The sequence below is a fragment of the Trachypithecus francoisi genome, unplaced genomic scaffold (assembly GCF_009764315.1).
Source record: "Trachypithecus francoisi isolate TF-2019V2 unplaced genomic scaffold, Tfra_2.0 Lachesis_group3, whole genome shotgun sequence".
Taxonomy (NCBI): domain Eukaryota; kingdom Metazoa; phylum Chordata; class Mammalia; order Primates; family Cercopithecidae; genus Trachypithecus; species Trachypithecus francoisi.
Genome location: NW_022681468.1, coordinates 138,512,217 through 138,532,012, shown reverse-complemented (window position 1 = coordinate 138,532,012; position 19,796 = coordinate 138,512,217). Strand labels below are relative to the sequence as shown.

General features: G+C 41.3%; 1 protein-coding gene across 7 annotated transcripts in view; it reads right to left on the bottom strand.

The window, feature by feature from the left end:
* Nucleotides 1-19,796, bottom strand: part of DMXL2 (Dmx like 2) — a 187,741-nt gene that overhangs the window by 74,596 nt on the left and 93,349 nt on the right. For all 7 annotated transcript variants that reach the window (XR_004431994.1, XR_004431995.1, XM_033190115.1 and 4 more), the window contains exon 14: nt 1,195-1,284. Coding sequence is in view for 5 of the 7 variants with exons in the window: in XM_033190115.1 (XP_033046006.1) it covers nt 1,195-1,284 (90 nt within the window). In the remaining 2 variants the exon portion in view is untranslated. The remainder of the gene's footprint in view (nt 1-1,194; nt 1,285-19,796) is intronic.

Here is a 19,796-nt window from a genome sequence, read left to right as displayed (position 1 = left end):
ATCCCTATGGAGTAGAAAAAAGAAATCACAGGCTGAATCTAAAGAAAGGTGGGGCACTGGGGATTAAAAAGCATTTCCCAGGAGGTATTAGCAATATGGGTCTGGCAGCCCCAGTTCTGCTATCAAGAGATGATGTATTTTATCTATATTAGCAGAAATGACTACATTTTCCCCAACAGAAAGTGCAAAACACCAAAGAAAATTTATGATATAATTCTATACTTGCTTTTAACTACAGTTGGCTCTTTCTTCATTTCCTTGTTTAAAACTATTGGTAGCTTCCTTACCAAACTAAACCTTTTCACATTTGGAATGAATGTTAGTTCTATCCCTTAATACATAAACATAGTCCTAAAGAAACAAATATCCTGAGGGCTGAAATGGGTTTTACATCTCCCTGTAGGGAGAAGGGTTCTCCTTATTTTCTAGGTAGTAGCTAGGGAGGAATACTGAATTCACAAAGGACCTGTGATTAAAAAGTTTATGTTCACTTTGATCTGACTTTCATCTGCATTTTAAAGGACTTCATAAAAGTACTCAACATGGGGCCTAACAAGGCAAACACTCTGAAGCTGAGGTTACCCTCTACTGAGTTGAAAAGAGTAATAATATAAAACGAGAAACCACAACCCGATCCTCTATGCAGCTGCACTGTATTTTCTCTCAGCATTTCAAGATCAGGGTCATGGTTTCTCTAACTGAATCAAATTTCCTTTGCTACAAATACAATTCAACTGGAGAAGAATAATTCCTTTTTAAAAAATTTTTATTTAAATAGCTTTTGGGGTACAAGTGGTTTTTTTGTTACATGGATAAACTATATAGTAGTGAATTCTGAGATTTTAGTGTACCCATCACTCACGTAGTGTACACTGTACCTAACGTGGTTTTTTAAATCCCTAGTTCCATTTCCACCCTCCCGCTTCTGAGTCTCTAAAGTCCATTATATCGCTCTGTATGCCTTTGCATACTCATAGCTTAGCTCCCACTTTGTAAGTGAGAATATATGGTTCTTGGTTTCCCAAGGAGAAAAATAATCCCTAAATCATTAGTAGATTTTCACTATGGGAATCAACTGAAGTCTGCATTTAATAACAAACAAGAAAATTATTCTGAGAATGACATATATCATATACACATAAAACATCATGGGATAAAGTATATAATATCACCAATTCACAAGCATGTTTTTACTTGGTTGGTTATTGCATCCAGTTCAATAATGCAGCCAGGTCGAGCTGTAGACTGTTGGCTCACAATATTAAACACTTCTCCAATAAGTTTCTGTAAATAAAAAACACAAAATGTTAATGGCCAACAACTTATAATCTACTGTCAATATGATACAGTATCTTGGACATTTAAGGCTCCCTCTAAATAGTCACTGATTGACAATGGAATGTGATACATTCAAAGAAATATTTCAACTTTCTATACTCATTCTCATGTTAACTCTAAAGTTAACTAAGCAGAGAGAAAACTCTATAGTGTTTACAAAAATAACATATAACTTCAAGGCATCATATCTTCTTCATTTCTGCAACCTCAAAGCCCAAGACAGACATGACTAAAGATCTGGCCCAATGCCTGAGTGGTCTGCAGATGTGCAATGACATTTAAAAGTACAACCCTGCCAGACTGAAGGTAAGGGCAATGGTTGAGAAGAAGTGGGATTGTGTCTTGGGATAAAGATGTAGGAACTAACACATGAAGCCTAACTTTGGAACCCCAAAGCCCCAAAACTTTCTGCTAAAAAGTCCTCCTCACCTATGTTCCAACCAACTTTCTCTTGCATAAAAACCTTTCAGTAATTTCATCTGAAACGGTTGCCTCAGAAAGAAATGCCCATTCTCCTCAGCACCCACCTTTACTACTTTTCACTACCTCAAAAAGGCCAATAAGAGGGGTTAGAGGCTAGCTTCACCTAGATATAAGTACAAGATAGGGGAGAAAACAGCATATATACTGGAGTTGTAGAAACTTTATTTGTATCAGTAGGACTCCAGAGAGCATCTAAGAAAATGGATTCTAGGGTTATTAGATCAAAAGAAAAAAAATATGTAGTTAGGTAGGGCTAAATTTATTGATACGGGTATGTTCACCCAAGATTCATGATTTAAAGTGTTAGCTCAGACATTTAGAAATGGTGTTAACAGGGCCAGGCGCGGTGGCTCACGCCTGTAATCCCAGCACTTTGAGAGGCTGAGGCAGGTGGATCACCTGAGGTCAGGAGTTAGAGACCAGCCTGGCCAACATGGTGAAACCCCTCTCTATTAAAAATATAAAAATTAGTGGGGAATGATGGAGGGCACCTATAATCCCAGCTATTCAGGAGGCTGAGGCAGGAGAATCACCTGAACCTGGGAGGCGGAGGTTGCAGTGAGCCGAGATTGTGCCACTGCACTCTAGCCTGGGCAACAGGGTGAGACTCCATCAAAAAAAAGAAAAAAGAAAAGAAAAAGAAATGGTGTTAACAGTCTGCTGGGTTTGTTCACTGAAATCTGGACTCAACTGTGGCCTATAGTTGGTGAGGTGAAAACAGTGAAATTTTTGTTGCACACAACAAAGCTTTGCTACTCAAAGTGTAGTCAATGGACCAGCAGTGACAGGAGGTTTTTTATGAATGTATACTTACTCCCTGAAACTAAGACATCTGTGTTTTAACGAGACTTACATAGGATTCATGTGTATACTAAAGTTTAAGCAGTACTGCTGTAGATCACTTGTTCTCAATCTTGGCTGCACACTGAATCACCTGGAGAGCTTTAACAATCAATGATGCTTAGGTCCCACCTACAGATTGAGGTGCTGCCAAATGTGCAGCCAAGGTTGAGATCCCCTCAGAGGAACAGATATGTATTCCAGCTAAGGATCTGCTTTCCCTGCCCACAACTCTCTGCCAGTACTATAATTAACAGACTTTCTGAACACTACACTACAGAATTCCAGAATTCTACAGAATCTCACTCAACATCACCCCCAACAAGGAACTCATTTTATAGTGGAAGACACTACTGGAAATTAGAATGAAGTGAAGCATTCACCCAGGGTGCAAAATTTAAAAGCGTGCTCAAAAATTCAATAATCAAGAAAAATAATATTTTAATGCAATACTTTTAAAATCAAAATTAATGTAAACAATCCATAATGAGCAAAATATCAAACATTTACATACAGAGCCCAATAGTATCTTAATGAGCCATATTGATGCCATTAATGTGCATCAAAACTGCACATACGTGTTTTGATTTTTTTTTTTTAATGGTTAATATTTTTCTTTTTTTTTTTTTGCTCTACTGGCCTCCAATTTCCAGGCTCAAGTGGTCCTTCTACCTCAGCCTCCCAAGTAACTAGGACTACAGATGCACACAACCATGCCTGACAAATTTTTTAATTTGTTGTAGAGACAGGGTCTCACTATGTTGCTCAGGCTGGTCTCAAACTCTTAGCCTCAAGCAATCCTCCCACCTCAGCCTCCCAAAGCACTGGGATTACAGGCATACCACTGCGCCTGGCTGTAGTTAACATTTTTCCGGAACATTAAAGTAGCTGAAAAATGCTAAAAATTGAAAAGTAGGTGCATTAAAACTCACGTATTACTTTAAGTTTAAATTTATTTATACCAGAAATTTGACTAATTATAGTTTCATTTTTTTGGCTTTAATGGAAACAAACACATTAATAATATTTTCAAAATCTCCTTCTTTGCTTATCTGGTTTTGACAAAGTCTCTTTTTTTTTTTTCAGATGGAGTTTCACTCTTGTTGCCCAGGCTGAAATGCAATGGCATGGTCTCGGCTCACTACAACCTCCGCCTCCCGAGTTCAAGTGATTCGCCTGGCTAATTTAGTATTTTTAGTAGAGACGGGGTTTCTCCATGTCGGTCAGGCTGGTCTCAAACTCCTGACCTCAGGTGATCCACCTGCCTTGGCCTCCCAAAGTGCTGGGATTACAGTTGTTGTTGTTGTTGTTGTTGTTGTTGTTGTTTTGAGACAGAGTTTTACTCTGTTGCCCAGGCTGGAGTGCAGTGGCGTGACCTCGGCTCACTACAACCTCTGCCTCCTGGGTTCAAGCAATTCTCATGTCTCAGCCTCCCCAGTAGCTGGGACTACAGGTGCACACCACCACACCTGGCTAATTTCTATATTTTTAGTAGAGACAGGGTTTCACCATGTTGGCCAGGCTGGCCGCTAACTCTTGACCTCAGGTGATCCACCCACCTCGTCCTCCCAAAGTGCTGGGATTACAGGCATGAGCCACCACACACAAGCCCTGAATTACATTTTAAGGGCATCATTCTAACCCCTGTGTTGAGAACAGACTTTGAGAAAGCAGAGCAAAATCATAAAGGAAAGCAATACAAATTTTTTCACTCTCTAACCTGTAACTTCCTATCCAGTCTCAGCTATTTCCAGCAGCCATTCACATTCTATGCTACGGCTGTAATAAACTACTTACAGCTTACTGTGCATATTCTTATACCTCTGTGCATTTTTAGTTGCTGTTATCTCTACCTGAAATATCCTTTTCCTCCTTCACTTTCACGTCTTACCCATTCAGTAAGTCGCATCTCAGATATCTCCAACAGAAATTCTTTCCTGACCACCACAATCTGGATTAAGAGCTGCTTCTAACTATAGGAAAAGCCATCTTATCTGACAGCATTGGACAGAGAGAGGATAAATCACTCAGCAAGGTCAGTTAACCCAGAGAATCATTTTTAAAATAATACGTATACTTTAAACATTTTGTTTTATTTTAAACATAAACATATATAAATAACTGATATTTTGGTGTTGAGTGAGACCTTGGAGTATGGGCTTGCTAATGGGAATTACAGGTCTTTCTTGCTTATGCCACCCCTGTAAGGCCTTGGCTGTATTTTTCAGTTCTTTAAATGGAAATAGGCTGGACACGGTAGCTCACACCTGTAATCCCAGCACTGTGGGAGGCCAAGCTGGGTGAATCACCTGAGGTCAAAAGTTCGAAACCAGCCTGGCCAACATGGTGAAAATCCCCTATCTACTAAAAATACAAAAATTAGTCAGGCATGGCAGTGCGCACCTGTAATCCCAGCTATTTGGGAGGCTGAGGCAGGAGTATCGTTTGAACCTGGGAGGCAGAGGTTGCAGTGAGCCGAGACTGTGCCACTGCACTCCAGCCTGGACAACAGAGCAACATTTGGACTCAAAATACATACATACATACATACATACATACATACATACACACATAAATGGGAGTAAAAACATAAAGACACCTACAAAGCACTTTGAGTGCAGCTTTTCTTAAACATTTTCCTCCTGAATCTTTTACAGTTGTTTTGACTATGCCTAATTAAAGAATGATTTTTAGCAAAATTGCTTCCAAAGCACTTGTTGTTTTTATAAAAACATTCACATTTTTATACTCACATTTCATCAATTTATATAATAATTAAGTTACAGAATGACACTAATCTGTGCAACTTGACATATACAAGGTTGAAAATAAACACAGCTGGCTCGAGAGACAGTCAACGTAGTTGCAAGAGCTTGGTCTCTAGATCTAGGTTGCCTGGGTTCGAATCCTGATTCTACCATTGCTAGCTGACTAAACTGGGACAAGTAATTACGTTTCTCTATGCTTCAGTGTCCTTACCTCTAAAGTATGGACAGTAATATTACATTTTTCTTAAGGTTACCAGGAAGGTTAAGTGAGTTAATATATGTAAAGCATTTAGAAGAGAGCCTGACATACAATAATCACTAGATAAAAGTTTGCCAGCAGCAGCAGCAGCAGCACTTTTTTTCATGATAAGTAACTTTCCCAGCTATTATTATTGTTAAGTTTATAAGTCAACTTGTGGAATCAACAAAGCCTGGTATACTATTCCCTATGAGCATCCATCCTATATTTTATAGAGGGAATGGACAGCATCAATGAATCCAATGAGCTGGCTTAAGTGAAGGCCAATTAAATGAATTTCACATCCTGAAATCAGCCTTTTCTTCTAATTTACCACTTATTACATACTATATGTACATATTTACATGACTCTATAGATACAAGATCCTTGAAAGTAGGGACTACTTCTATTCATTTTAACACTATTAGCACCTGGTACAATATGCATATTTATTCTTCCATGTACTATAGGTTATGCACAGTGAGTCCTCAATAAAAATTAAAGATTGAGTAATAAATTACTGAGTGAAAACAAATTACACTTTAGATCATTCCTACTTTAAAAGCTTGTTTTTACTAATAGCAGCACACACTATACCACCCTATCTTTCAACACAACTTCTCCCTTATTTATTTGTAGAATATCTTAGTAAGTATTCACTAAATACCTGAATGAATGGATCTCACCAATCTAGCATCACTGGGTGAAGATAATCAAAAGCTTATTTTTTAGGCACCAAAACAACTGTATCTTTGATATTTTAAATGGAATTTTTTTAAAAAAAGCTTAATCCCTGTCTTCATAAACAGCTTGCTAAACATAAGTCTCTTCTTGATGACTGGCAGTCACATTTATGAACATTAACTATTACTAATGCCTTTAGAGATCTAATGACTTCAAGTACTGTCTTTGTAATAGTAAATCCCAAATGTGCACTGGTACCTAATGTGAAACATTAGGAATATCTCCAATTGCCTGTAAAACAGGTATCTAAACCAAACTTAGGGGCTGGGCACGGTGGTTCACGCCTGTAATCCCAGCACTTGGGAGGCCGAGGCAGCCAGATCACTTGAGGTCTGGAGTTCAAGACCAGCCTGGCCAATATGGTGGAACTTCATATCTACTAAAAATACAAAAATTAGCCAGGCATGGTGGCACACGCCTGTAGTCCCAGCTACTCAGGAGGCTGAGGCACAAGAATCGCTTGATCCCGGGAGGCGGAGGTTGCAGTGAGCCGAGATCATGCCACTGCACTCCAGCCTGGGCAACAGAGCAAGACTCTGTCTCGAAAAATAAATAAACAAACAAATAAACCAAACTTAGGAAACTAAAACCAAGGTCACCTTACATTCAATGTGTCCAAAATTTAAGTCATTGTTAATACCTCAAAACTATCTTGCCATAGCTACTGGAACAACTGTCACAAACTAGAAACCTTAGAATCCTCTGTTTTCATATCCATTTCAAGCAACTACTAAGCTCTGCTCCTCTCCTTTCCTAGACTATGAAATCCCACTTTCAATCAGGTTTGTTTTACCACAAGCTCAGCTGACCTCAAGAGACTCCCTGCTATCTGCTATCTTCATGCTTCCGGTACCTACCAATTCTACTCTACCCTGCAAATTAATCACTGTATTTCCCTTCTTGTGCTCCCTAAATCTACCCCTCTATCTACAGAACAATATTTATAGCTTTCAAGTATCTGTTACAAAATTTTTTAAAAGCTAGCCTTTACTTGGCATCTACTAAAAATCTCATTTGAGGAATAGGAGAGCATGTGACAACTTCTTGCTACATTTTGCCTCAGAATTAATAGAAGTAAGTAGCAGAACTGCTATTGTATTAAGAAAATCAAAACCATGAGCAGAAACAACGGAAATATGACAGAAAGTAGTCATGTCATCTTAAGAGTTTAAGATTGAAAATAAGGGCAAGACTCTATAGTTGATATTTTAGAAAGGTTAAAAAATCCCAGAATGCCTTATAGTATGGGGGTCTCAAAGTCAAAATGGCTCAAGGAAGTCTGGAGGCTCAAGAGACTTTGAAAGTTCCTGACTATGCAACTACAAATATAACTGATGAGAAAAGAAAGTTGATCAGAGTAGTGGGTTAAATAGTATCCTCCCAAAATTCATGTCCACTCAGCATCTCGGAATGTAACCTTGGTTTGGAAGTAGGGTCTTGCAGACATAACTAGTTTAAGAAAAGGTCATACTGGATTACAGCAGGTGCAAAATCTAATGACTGGTGTCCTTACAAAAAAATGATACACAGAGACTCTCAGATGGAAGAAGGCCATGTGAAGACAGAGGCGGACCGCAGTGATGCAGCTACAAGCCAAAGAACACAAAGGACTGCCAGGAGCAATCTAGGAAGAGGCAAGGAAGGATCCTCCCCTTGAATACTAGAAAGAGCATGGCCTTGCCAACACCTTGAATTTGAACTAAACGTATATACACCAAAGAACAGTGCTGAAAACTATGTGAAGCAAAAACTTATAGAAGTAAAAGGAGAAACAGACAAATTCACAATTATAGTTGGAGACTGCAATACCTCGCTCTCAAGACTTGATAGAACGATTGGGGAGAAAATCAGTAAAGATACAGAAGAACACCATCAATCAACAACACCGTCAATCAAAATAAGATTAACTAACATTTATAGAACACTCTACCCAACAACAAGAAAATACACATTCTTCTAAGTGTTTGGAGGAACGGAGGCAAGATGGTGCACTTCCGGGTTCTTCATCCCCCCCCCAACTTTTCCCGCGCGCGCGAAAATGCAGCCCGCGACCCGGGAAGGTGCAGACCAACTAGGCATGCGCCAGGTGATGTCAATCCGAAGAGACCAAGATTTACCTGGTCGCACCTGCGGAACGCCCCCGACACGCCCGTGCCCCGCCTATCGCCCTCCCACTCCTAGAAAAGCCGCTCCGGACGAATGCCACGCACGGACTTCCCAGCTTCCCCACTGCGGTCGGGACTGTCGGAACTCCGTCCGAGAGCTACACGGGCGACTCTGTGGGCCTCATTTGCCGGAGGCCGACAGACCTCTCCCCACCCACCTTCTTCCCCTGAAGCTAGGTGACCAAAATAAACTTGCAGTTTTGCTCCTACACTTGCCTAGTCGCTGGTTCTTTTGTGCCCGCTCTGGTGGTCTTAGAAAAACAAGTCAGTTGGTGCCGAACCCGGGAGAAGACCCCTCCTCAGGGCCCCCAGGGTTGAGGAACCTCCTCCTGCTCCCACGCGGCAGACGGACCAGGACCTGAGACCCGCTTCCCTCACTCTCACGGCCTCTCTGGGTTAAGTGCCCTTGTCTCCTCTTTACCTCCCTCGGCCAAAATCCTGCGCAGGTCCGAGGTCCATTTGGAGCCACCAAGTGGATCGGGAGCCACCATGTGGCTCAGGAGACCCGTTCAGGACGGAGACGTCCTCCTGAAGGTAATCTCCACTTTGGCTCCATGAGCCTCCAGTCTGTCTCTGCTGGTTCCAAAGGACGCTTTGAAGCCAGGCAGGGATCCATTTCCATTTCCATTGTGTCCATTGTGTCGGTAAAGAGGAAACAAACGGGAAACGCCCCAGTCCAAATTTCCAAAGAGCACCCCCTTAGGGTGCCTCCTAGCCAATTTAAAAACCTTACAGCTTGAACAAGACCTTAGGAGGAAGCGGTTAATTTTCCTTTCCACTGTGGCGTGACCGACCTCAGCAATTTCTGCCAGCGGTTGGGCAAGTGGTCCGAAATTAATTACGTACAAGGCTTTTGGGCCTTAAGCTCTCCTCCCTATACTCCTCCTTCCCTCCCCGCTCTCTCCACCCCCTCCCTTCCTGCCCAGACTCCTCCTCCTCCCCCCATCCAGACTCCTCCTTCCTCCTCCTTATCTACTAGTAATCCACTCGGTCCGTGCCTCCTTCGGGGCCCCCAACTGGCTGTCTTGAGTCCCCTATCTCTGCCCACACCCTCCTACAGTGTTAGCGCCTTTGCGAGAGGTGGCTGGGGCGGAGGGGGTAGTCAGAGTACATGTCCCTTTTTCATTGGCCGATCTTTCCAAAATTGAGAAGCGTTTAGGGGATTTCTCAGCTAATCCCACCATCTACATAAAGGAATTTAGATACTTTTGTCAGGCCTATGACTTAACTTGGCATGACCTCCAGGTTATCCTAACCTCCACCCTAAACCCTGAGGAGCAAGACCGCATCCTAGCTGCCGCCAGGCAGCACGCCAACCAACTACATTTAACTGACGCCGCCATCCCACTAGGGGAGCAAGCAGTCCCCTCGGCAGACCCAGACTGGAACTACAAAGCAAACCAGCCTGGGTGCCGTAGGCGAGACATAATGGTTCAGTGTTTGTTGGCTGGTATGCAAGCAGCCTCAAACAAAACTGTAAATTTTAACAAATTAAAAGAAATTATTCAAAATCCAGAAGAAAATCCAGCCACATTCTTAAATAGGCTGACTGAGGTTCTAACCCAATATACCCGGTTAGATCCGGCCTCCCCCACAGGGGCCACCATTTTGGCGTCTTATTTCATTTCTCAATCAGCTCCTGACATTCGTAAGAAACTTCAAAAGGTAGAGGATGGTCCTCAGGCACCAATACAAGATCTGGTTAAATTAGCCTTTAAGGTCTATAACTCCAGAGAGCAGACGGCTGAGGCAGTGCGACAGGCATGCCTCAAACAGAAGGCCCAGCTCCTAGCAGCGGATTTACAGCCCAGTTGTAACCCCAGACCAGAGAGCACACACCCCACAGACTCCAAGGCCACGAAAGGAGCCTGCTATAAATGCAGCAAGGCAGGACACTATGCCAACAGGTGTCTGCAAGGTCCCCGAGTCCCAACGCAGCCTTGCTATAAGTGCAAGGCGTCAGGACATTGGGCCAGTGAAATGTCCTAACCCTCGTCCACCAGCAACCCCCTGCCCTGCTTGCTAGCAGGGAGGACACTGGAAGTCTGATTGCCCCACCCTGAGAACAGGTGCTGCGTCTCCACGTGACCCCCTTTCCCAGGATCCTGGGAGCTCCTTCCAGCTCCTACATCTGGACGACGACGACAACTGAAGGTGCCGAGACTCGGGGACCCCCATCACCCTCGCCGAGCCACGGGTAACTCTCCTGGTAGCGGGTAAGACAATTTTTTAATCAACAGCGAGGCTACCTATTCTGTTTTGCCGTCCTTCTCTGGACCTAGCCTTCCATCCAATATCTCTGTAGTAGGAGTAAGCGGAAAGCCATCCACTCCACAAAAACTCCACTCCTTAATTGCTGCCTGGCCAACAACTACTCTGCGCACTCCTTCCTCATTCCCAGCTAAAAAGGGCCCCTACCGAAAGCAATCAGTGGAAATCAGTTTGGCTTTCCCCCACTCGCCTCAAACTTACTAAATTTTCTTAACTATCTCATACTCCTCAACCTTGCTGGGACCTTCCTTCTGGGTTTTGCTCCTATTCCAACAAATGCTTCATTCCTCATTCCTATACTAATACTGTGCCTTATTTTATTTTTCATCTGTGCGTCCAAATGCCAACCATGGGCCCCGACCTTAACGACGCCCCTTAACAGCAGGAAGTAGCCAGACAGACCACGGCGCCCCTTATCACTATTACCAATAAAAGGTTGGAATGTTTGGATGAACGGAGGCAAGATGGTGCACTTCCGGGTTCTTCATCCCCCCCAACTTTTCCCGCGCGCGCGAAAATGCAGCCCGCGACCCGGGAAGGTGCAGACCAACTAGGCATGCGCCAGGTGATGTCAATCCGAAGAGACCAAGATTTACCTGGTCGCACCTGCGGAACGCCCCCGACACGCCCGTGCCCCGCCTATCGCCCTCCCACTCCTAGAAAAGCCGCTCCGGACGAATGCCACGCACGGACTTCCCAGCTTCCCCACTGCGGTCGGGACTGTCGGAACTCCGTCCGAGAGCTACACGGGCGACTCTGTGGGCCTCATTTGCCGGAGGCCGACAGACCTCTCCCCACCCACCTTCTTCCCCTGAAGCTAGGTGACCAAAATAAACTTGCAGTTTTGCTCCTACACTTGCCTAGTCGCTGGTTCTTTCGTGCCCGCTCTGGTGGTCTTAGAAAAACAAGTCACTAAGTGCTAGTGAGTGGAACTTATACTAAAATAGACCACGTCCTGGGCCATGAAACAAACTTCAACAAACTAAAAAGGACTGAAATTATACAGTACATTTTTCTACCCTGACGGAATCAAACTAGAAATTATTAACAGGACACTTGGATGCTAAATCATACACTTCTAACTAATCGAGGGTCAAAGAGAAGTTCTCAAGGGAAATCAAAACATATCTTGAACTAAATGAAAATTAAAATGCTACATATAAAAATATTAAAGCAGTGCTGAGAGAAAAATGTGTAGGCACTAAATGTATACCTTAGAAAATTTTTTAAAAAATTAAAATCATTAAGCTAAGCTCCTGTCTCATAAATCTAGTAAAAAAAAGAACCAAAAAAAAGAAAAGCCCAAAGCAAGCAGAAGGAAGGAAGCAATAAAGAGTAAAAATCAATGAAGATAAAAATGAAAACATTACAGAAACAAAGAGCTCAATTAAACAACAAGTTGATTCTTTTAAAATATCAAGAAAATTAACAAACCTAGAGAACTTCCTCAACTTAATAAAGAATATCTACAAATAACCCAACAGCTGGAGGCAGGAGAAGAGGAAGATGGCAGAATAGAAGGCTCCACCAATTGTCCCCCCAGCAAAAACACCAATTTAAACACTACATGAAAAAAAAAAAAACATTCATAAGAACCAAAAACCAGGTAAGCACTCACAGTACCCAGTTTTAACTTCATTATCATTGAAAGAGGCACGGAAGAGGTAGGAAAAACACTCTTGAATTACCAACACCACCCTCTCCCATACCCTGCAGCAGCAGCAGCAAGGTGCTGAGTTTCCGTGTCCTGGGGAAAGGAAGAGCAAGCAAGTGTGAGCACTGAAGTCAGTGCTGCCTTGTTATATAGCAGAAAGGGAAACCAGACCAAACTCAGCTGATACTCGCCCATGGAGGGACCCTACCCAGAGGGGAATCGCTGATCCCATCTGTCTGAGCTTGATTCCCCAAAAGCCTTGCCACCACAAGGCTCAGGTGCTCTGGGGCCTTAAATAAACTTGAAAGGCAGTCTAGGCCACAAGGTCTGCAACTCCTAGATGAGTCCTAGTGCTGAACTGGGCCAAAGACAGTGGGCCTGGGAGGCATGCAACCTACTGAGACACTAGGCGGGATGGCTAAAAAAGTGCCGGCATCATCCCTTCCCTAACCCCCAGGCTGTACAGCTCATGGCTCCAAAGAGACTCCTTCCTTCTGCTTGAGGAGAGGGGACAGAAGAGTGGGGAGGATTTTGTTTTGCCTCTTGGATACCAGCTCAGCCACAGCAGAATAAGGCACTAGTCAGAGTCATGAGGCTCCCTTTCCAGGCCCTATCTCCCACATGACATTTTTAGACACACCCTGGGCCAGAAAGGAACCCACTGCCATGAAGGGAAAGACCCCCGGCAGGATTCATCACCTGCTAACTGAAGAGCCTTTGGGCCCTGAATAACCAGCAGCAATATCCAGGTACTATGACAAGGGTCTTGGATGAGACTCTGAGACTGGCTGGCTTGAGGTGAGACTCAGCACATTCCCAGCTATGGTAGGTACAGGGCAAGACTCCTGCTTGAGAAAAGCAGGGGCAACGTGCTCGCTTCGACAGCACATATACTAAAATTGGAGAGAAGTAGAGGCAAAACTAAAGGAAACTTTGTCTTGCATCTTAGGTACCAGCTTGGCCACAAGGGAGTAGAGCACCAAGCAGGCTCTTGGCGTCCCCAATTCTAGGACTTGGCTCTTAGACAACATTTCTGGATCTTCTGTGGGCCAGAAGGGAGCCCAATGCCCTGAAATGGTGAGTCTCAGACCAGGCAGCATTTACCACAAGCTAACCAAAGAGCCCTTCGTCCTTAAGAAAACACTGGTAGTAGTCTGGAAGTACTCCCTGTAGGCCTGAGGTCATGGTGGCCACAGGGTAAGGTTCATCTGCCTTTGAAAAGGGGAGAGAAGGGTGGGAAGGACTGTGTCTTGTGGTTTGAGTACCAGCTCAGCCATGGTACAACAGAACACCAGGTAGACTTCTAAGGTTATTGACTCTGCTCCCTACCTCCCAGATGGTACTTCTAGACTAGCCCAGTGCATGGGGGAACTCATCACCCTAAAGGGAAGGACACAGGCCTGGCTGACTTTGCTACCTGCAGACTGCAGGAGCCCCAGGGCTTTGAGAGAACATAGGCAGTAGCTGGGGAGTGATTACAGCTGGCTTTGGGCAAGAACCAGTGTTGTGCTGGCTTCAGGCATGACCCAGCACAGTACTAGAGGTGATGGCCACAGGGGTGCATGTGTCACTCCACTACCATCTCTAGGTGGCTCAGAAAAGAGAGACAGAAAGAGAAAGAGAGAAGGAGAGAGAGGTGAGAGATGGGGGAGAGAGAGGGGGAGAGAGATGGGGGAGAGAGAGGAGAGAGAGAGAGAGGGGTAGGGACAGAGAGGGGGAGGAGGGGAGAGAGAGAGAGAGAGACTGAGTTTGTTTGGAATACAGTAAGGGAAGAGAACAAGAGTCTCTGCCTGCTAATCCAGAGAATTCTTCCAGATCTTGTCCAAGACCATCAAGACAGTACCTCTAAGAGTCTGCAAGAACCATAGCATAACTGGGCTTCGGGTCCCCGCAAAGCATATACGGCTTAGATCACAACACCCAAGTCCTTTTAAATACCTGGAAAGCCTTCCTAAGAAGGACAGATACAAGTAAGCTCAGACTGTGAAGACTATAACAAATACCTAACTCCTTAACGTCCATGCACCAAAGAACATCTACAAGTATTAAGATAATTCAGGAAAATATGACTTCACCAAATGAACCAAATAAGGTACCAGACACCAATCCTGGAGAAAGAGAGATATGTGACCTCCAGACAGAGAATTCAAAATAGCTGTTTTGAGGAAACTCAAAGAAATTCAAGATAGCACAGACAACAAATTCAGAATTCTATCAGATAAATTTAACAAAGAAATTTAAATAACTGAAAACAATCAAGCAGGAATTCTAAACAATGCAACTGGCATACTGAAGAACGCATCAGAGTCTTTTACTAGCAGAATTGATAAAGCAGAAGAAAGAATTTGTGAGTTTGAAAACAGGCTATTTGAAAACACACAGAGGAGACAAAAGAAAAATAAATAAAAAACAATGAAGCACATCTACAGGATCCAGAAAATAACCTCAAAAGGACATATCTAAGAGTCATTGACCTTAAAGAGGAGGTAAAGAAAGAGGTAGGGGTGGAAAGCGATACTAATGGGGAAATTCCCAAGCCTACAGAAAGATATCAATTTATTCAAAGGGATAGTAACAGAGAAATTCCCAAGCCTACAGAAAGATATCAATATCCAAGTACAAGAAGGCTATAGAACACCAAGCAGATTTAACCCAAAGAAGACTACCTCAAGGCTTTTAATAATGAAACTCCCAAAGGCAATAAAGAAAGGATCCCAAAAGCAGCAAGAGAAAAGAAACAACATACAATGGAGCTCCAGTATGTTTGGCAACAGAATTTTCAGTGAAAAACTTACAGGCCAGGTGAGAAAGGCATGACATATTTCAAGAGCTGAAAAGAAAAAAAAAAATTACCCCAGAATAGTGTATCTAGTAAAAATATCCTTCAAACATGAAGGAGAAATAAAAACTTTTCCAGACAGACAAAAACTGAGAGATTTCATCAACACCAGACCTGTCACGTAAGAAATGCTACAGGAGTACTTAAATCAGAAAAAAAGAGGACGTTAATGAGCAATAAGAAGTCATCTGGAGGTACAAAACTCGCTGGTAATAGTAAGTACACAGAAAAACACAGAATATTATTACACTGTAACAGTGGTGTGTAAACTGATCTTAAGTAGAAAGACTAAATAATGAATCAATCAAAAATAATAACTACAACTTTTCAAGATATAGACAGTACAAAAAGATATAAACAGTAATAACAAAAAGTTGTAGCAGGACAAAGTTAAGGAGTAGAGCCTTTACTAGTTTTCTTTAGGCTTGTTTATTTATGCAAACAGTTTTAAGTCATAATTAGCTTAAAATAATGGGTTGTAAGATAATATTTGCAAGCTTTGTGGTAATCTCAAATTAGAAAACATACAGTGAACACACCAAAAATAAAAAGCAAAAAGCTAAATCATATCACCAGCAAAAATCATCTTCACTAAAAGAAAGACAGGAAGGAAATAAGGAAGACCACAAAACAACCAGAAACAAATAACCAATGGCAGGAGTAAGTCCGTATCTATTAATCACTTGGACTAAATGGACTAAATTCTCCAATCAAAAGACATATAGCGGCTGAATGGGTAAACAAGATTCAATAATCTGTGGCCTGCAAAAAACACACTTCACACATAACGATGCACATAGGCTGAAAACAAAGAGATGGGAAAAGATACTGATATCAGTATCATTGTATGTCTGATACTATGTATCAAACAAAATAGTTTTCAAAACAAAAACTGTAAGAAGAGACAAAGAAGGTCACTATATAACATTGAAGGGGTCAATTCAGCAAGAGGATATAACAATTCTAAATGTATATGCACCCAACACTGGAACACCCAGATATATCAAGCAAATATTAGAGCTACAGAAAGAGACAGACCCCAATACTATCATAGCTGGAGACTTTGACATCACTCAGAATTGGACATATCTTCTAGACAGAGAAATCAACAAAGAAACATCAGACTTAACATGTACTACCAAAAAAAGGGACCTAATAGATACAGAACATTTCATCCAACAGCTACAGAATATACATTCTTTTCCACAGCACATGGATCATTCTCAAGGACAGACCATACATTAGGTCACAAAACAAGTCTTAAAACATTTTAAAATATGAAATAATATCAAGTATCTTCTCTGAACACATTGGAATAAAACTAGAAATCAATAACAAGAAATTTTGGAAACTATATGAACATATGGAAATTGAACAATATGCTCTTGAATGACAACAGAGTCAATGAAGAAATTCAAAAGAAAATTGAAAAATGTCTTGAAACAAATGATAACGAAAACATGACATACCAAAATCTATGGGATACTGCCAAAGCAGTACTAAAAGAGGGAAGTTTGTAGCTGTAAGTGCCTACATCAAAAAACAAGGAAGACTTCAAATAAACAACATAATGATCAATCTTAAAGAACTAGAAAAGCAAGAGCATACCAAACCCAAAATTGGTAAAGGAAAAGAAATAATAAAGATCAATCAAAGCATAAATAAATGAAACTGAAACAAAGAAAAACATACAAAGATCAACAAAACAAAAAGTTAGTTTTATGAAAAGACAAAATAAAATTGACAAACTTTTTCCCAGACTAAGAAAAAGACAAAGAAGACCCAAATAAATAAAATCAGAGATGAAAAAAGGGATATTAAAACTGATGCCCAAGAAATTCAAAGGATCAACAGTGGCTACTATGAGCAACTATATGCCAATAAATTGGAAAATCTACAAGAAATGGACAAATTCCTAGACACAAACAACCTATCAAGACTGAACCACAAAAGAAATCCAAAACCTGAATAGATCAGTAAAACAAGTAACAAGATCAAAGCCATAATAAATAGTCTCTAAGTAAAGAAAAGCCCAGGACCCAGTGGTTTTGCTCTGAATGCTACCAAACATATAAAAAAGAACGAATACCAACCCCACTCAAATTATTCTGAAAAATAGAGAAGGAAGGGATACTTTCAAACTCATTCTATGAGGCCAGTATTACCTTGATACCAAAACCAAACAAAGACACATCAAAAAAAGAACACAGGTCGATAACTCTGATGAATACTGATGCAAAAATCCTAAACAAAACACTACCAAAGGCAATTCAACAATATGGTTAAAAAGATTAAAAGATCATTTATCATAACAGGGATACAAGGATGGTTCAACAATATACAAATCAATCAGTGTGATACGTTTCATCAACAGAATGAAGGACAAAAACCATATGATCATATCAATTGATGCTAAAAAAAGCATGATAAAATTCAACACCCCTTCATGATGAAAACTCTAAAAAAATCTGGGTGTAGAAGGAACATACCTCAACATAATAAAAGCCATACACCACAGACCCACAGCTAGTATGCTGAATGGGGAAAAACTGAAAGCCTTTCCTCTAAGATCTAGAACACAAGGATGCTCACTTTCACCACTGTTGTTCAACATAGTGCTGAAAGTGCCAGCTCAGGCAATCAGACAAAAGAAAGATATATAAAAGGCATCCAAATTGGAAAGGAAGAAGTCAAATTATCCTCGTTGGCAGACAGCATGATCTTACATTTGGAAACACCTGAAGACTCCACCAAAAACCATTAGAACTGATAAATTCAGTAAAGTTGCAGGATATCAATCAACATACAAATATCAGTAGCACTTCTATAGGCCAACAGCAAAAAATCTGAAAAAGAAATTTTGCAAAAGTAATCTCGGCTGGGTGCAGTGGCTCACACCTGTAATCCCAGCACCCTGGGAGGCTGAGGCGGGAGGATCATGACATCAGGAGATCAAGACCATCCTGGATAACACAATGAAACCCTGTCTCTACTAAAAAGAAAAAGAAAAAGAAAAATTAGCCAGGCATGGTGGCACATGCCTGTAGTCCCAGCTACTCCGGAAGCTGAGGCAGGAGAATCACTTGAACCCGGGAGGTGGAGTTGCAGTAAGCTGAGATCATGCCACTGCACTTCAGCCTGGGTGACAGAGACCCCGCCTCAAAAAAAAAAAAAAAAAAGTAATCTCATTTACAATAGCCACACATAAAATTAAGAAGCTAGGAATTCACCAAAGAAGTGAAAGATCTCTATAATGAAAACTGTAAAACATTGAAGAAAGAAATTGAAGAGGACAAAAAAATGGAAAGATATTCCATGTTCATGGATTGGAGGAACTGATATTGTTAAAATGTCCATACTACCAAAAGCAATCTACAGATTCAATGCAATCCCTATAAAACACCACTGATATTCTTTATGGAAATTTTTTAAAAATCTAAAATTTATATGGAACCACAAAAGACCCAGAATAGCCACAGCTATCCTAAGCAAAAAGAACAAAACTGGAAGAATCATATTATCTGACTTCAAATTATACTACAGAGTTACAGTAATCAAAACAGCATGGTACTGGCACAAAAACATACACACAGACCAATGGAACAGCAAAGAGAATCCAGATACAAATCCACACACCTACAGTGAACTCATTTGTGACAAAGGTGCCAAGAACATACAATGGAGAAAAGGCAGTCTCTTCAACAAATGGTGCCAGGAAAACTGGATATCCATATGCAGAAGAATAAAACCAGACCCCTATCACTAACCATATACAAAAATCAAATCAAAATAGATTAAAGATTTAAATCTAAGACCTCAAACTATGAAACTACTACAAGATAACATTGGGGAAACTTTCCAGGACATTGGTCTTGGCAAACATTTCCTGAGTAATACACAACAAGGACAGGAAACCAAAGCAAAAATGCACAAATGGGATCACATCAAGTTAAAAAGTATAGGATACAATCAACAAAGTGAAGAGACAACCCACAGAATGAGAGAAAATATCTTCAAACTACTCATCTGAAAAGGGATAAATAACCAGAATATATAAGAAGCTCCAACAACCCTATAGGAAAAAATCTTAATAATCTAATCAAAAACGGCAAAATATTTGAACAGATATTTCTTAAAAGAAGACATACAAATGGCAAACAGACATGTGAAAAGGTGCTCAATATCAGAGATCATCAGAGAAATGCAAATCAAAACTACAGTGAGATATCATCTCACCCCAGTTAAAATGGCTTATATCCAAGACAGGCAATAACAAATGTTGGCATAGATGTGGAGAAAAGAAAACCCTCATATGCTATTGGTGGGAATGTAAATTAGTACAACCATGATAGAGAACAGTTTGGAGGTTGCTCACAAAACTAAAATAGACCTACCATACAATCCAGCAATTCCACTGCTGGGCACACACCCAAAAGAATGAAAATTAGTATATTG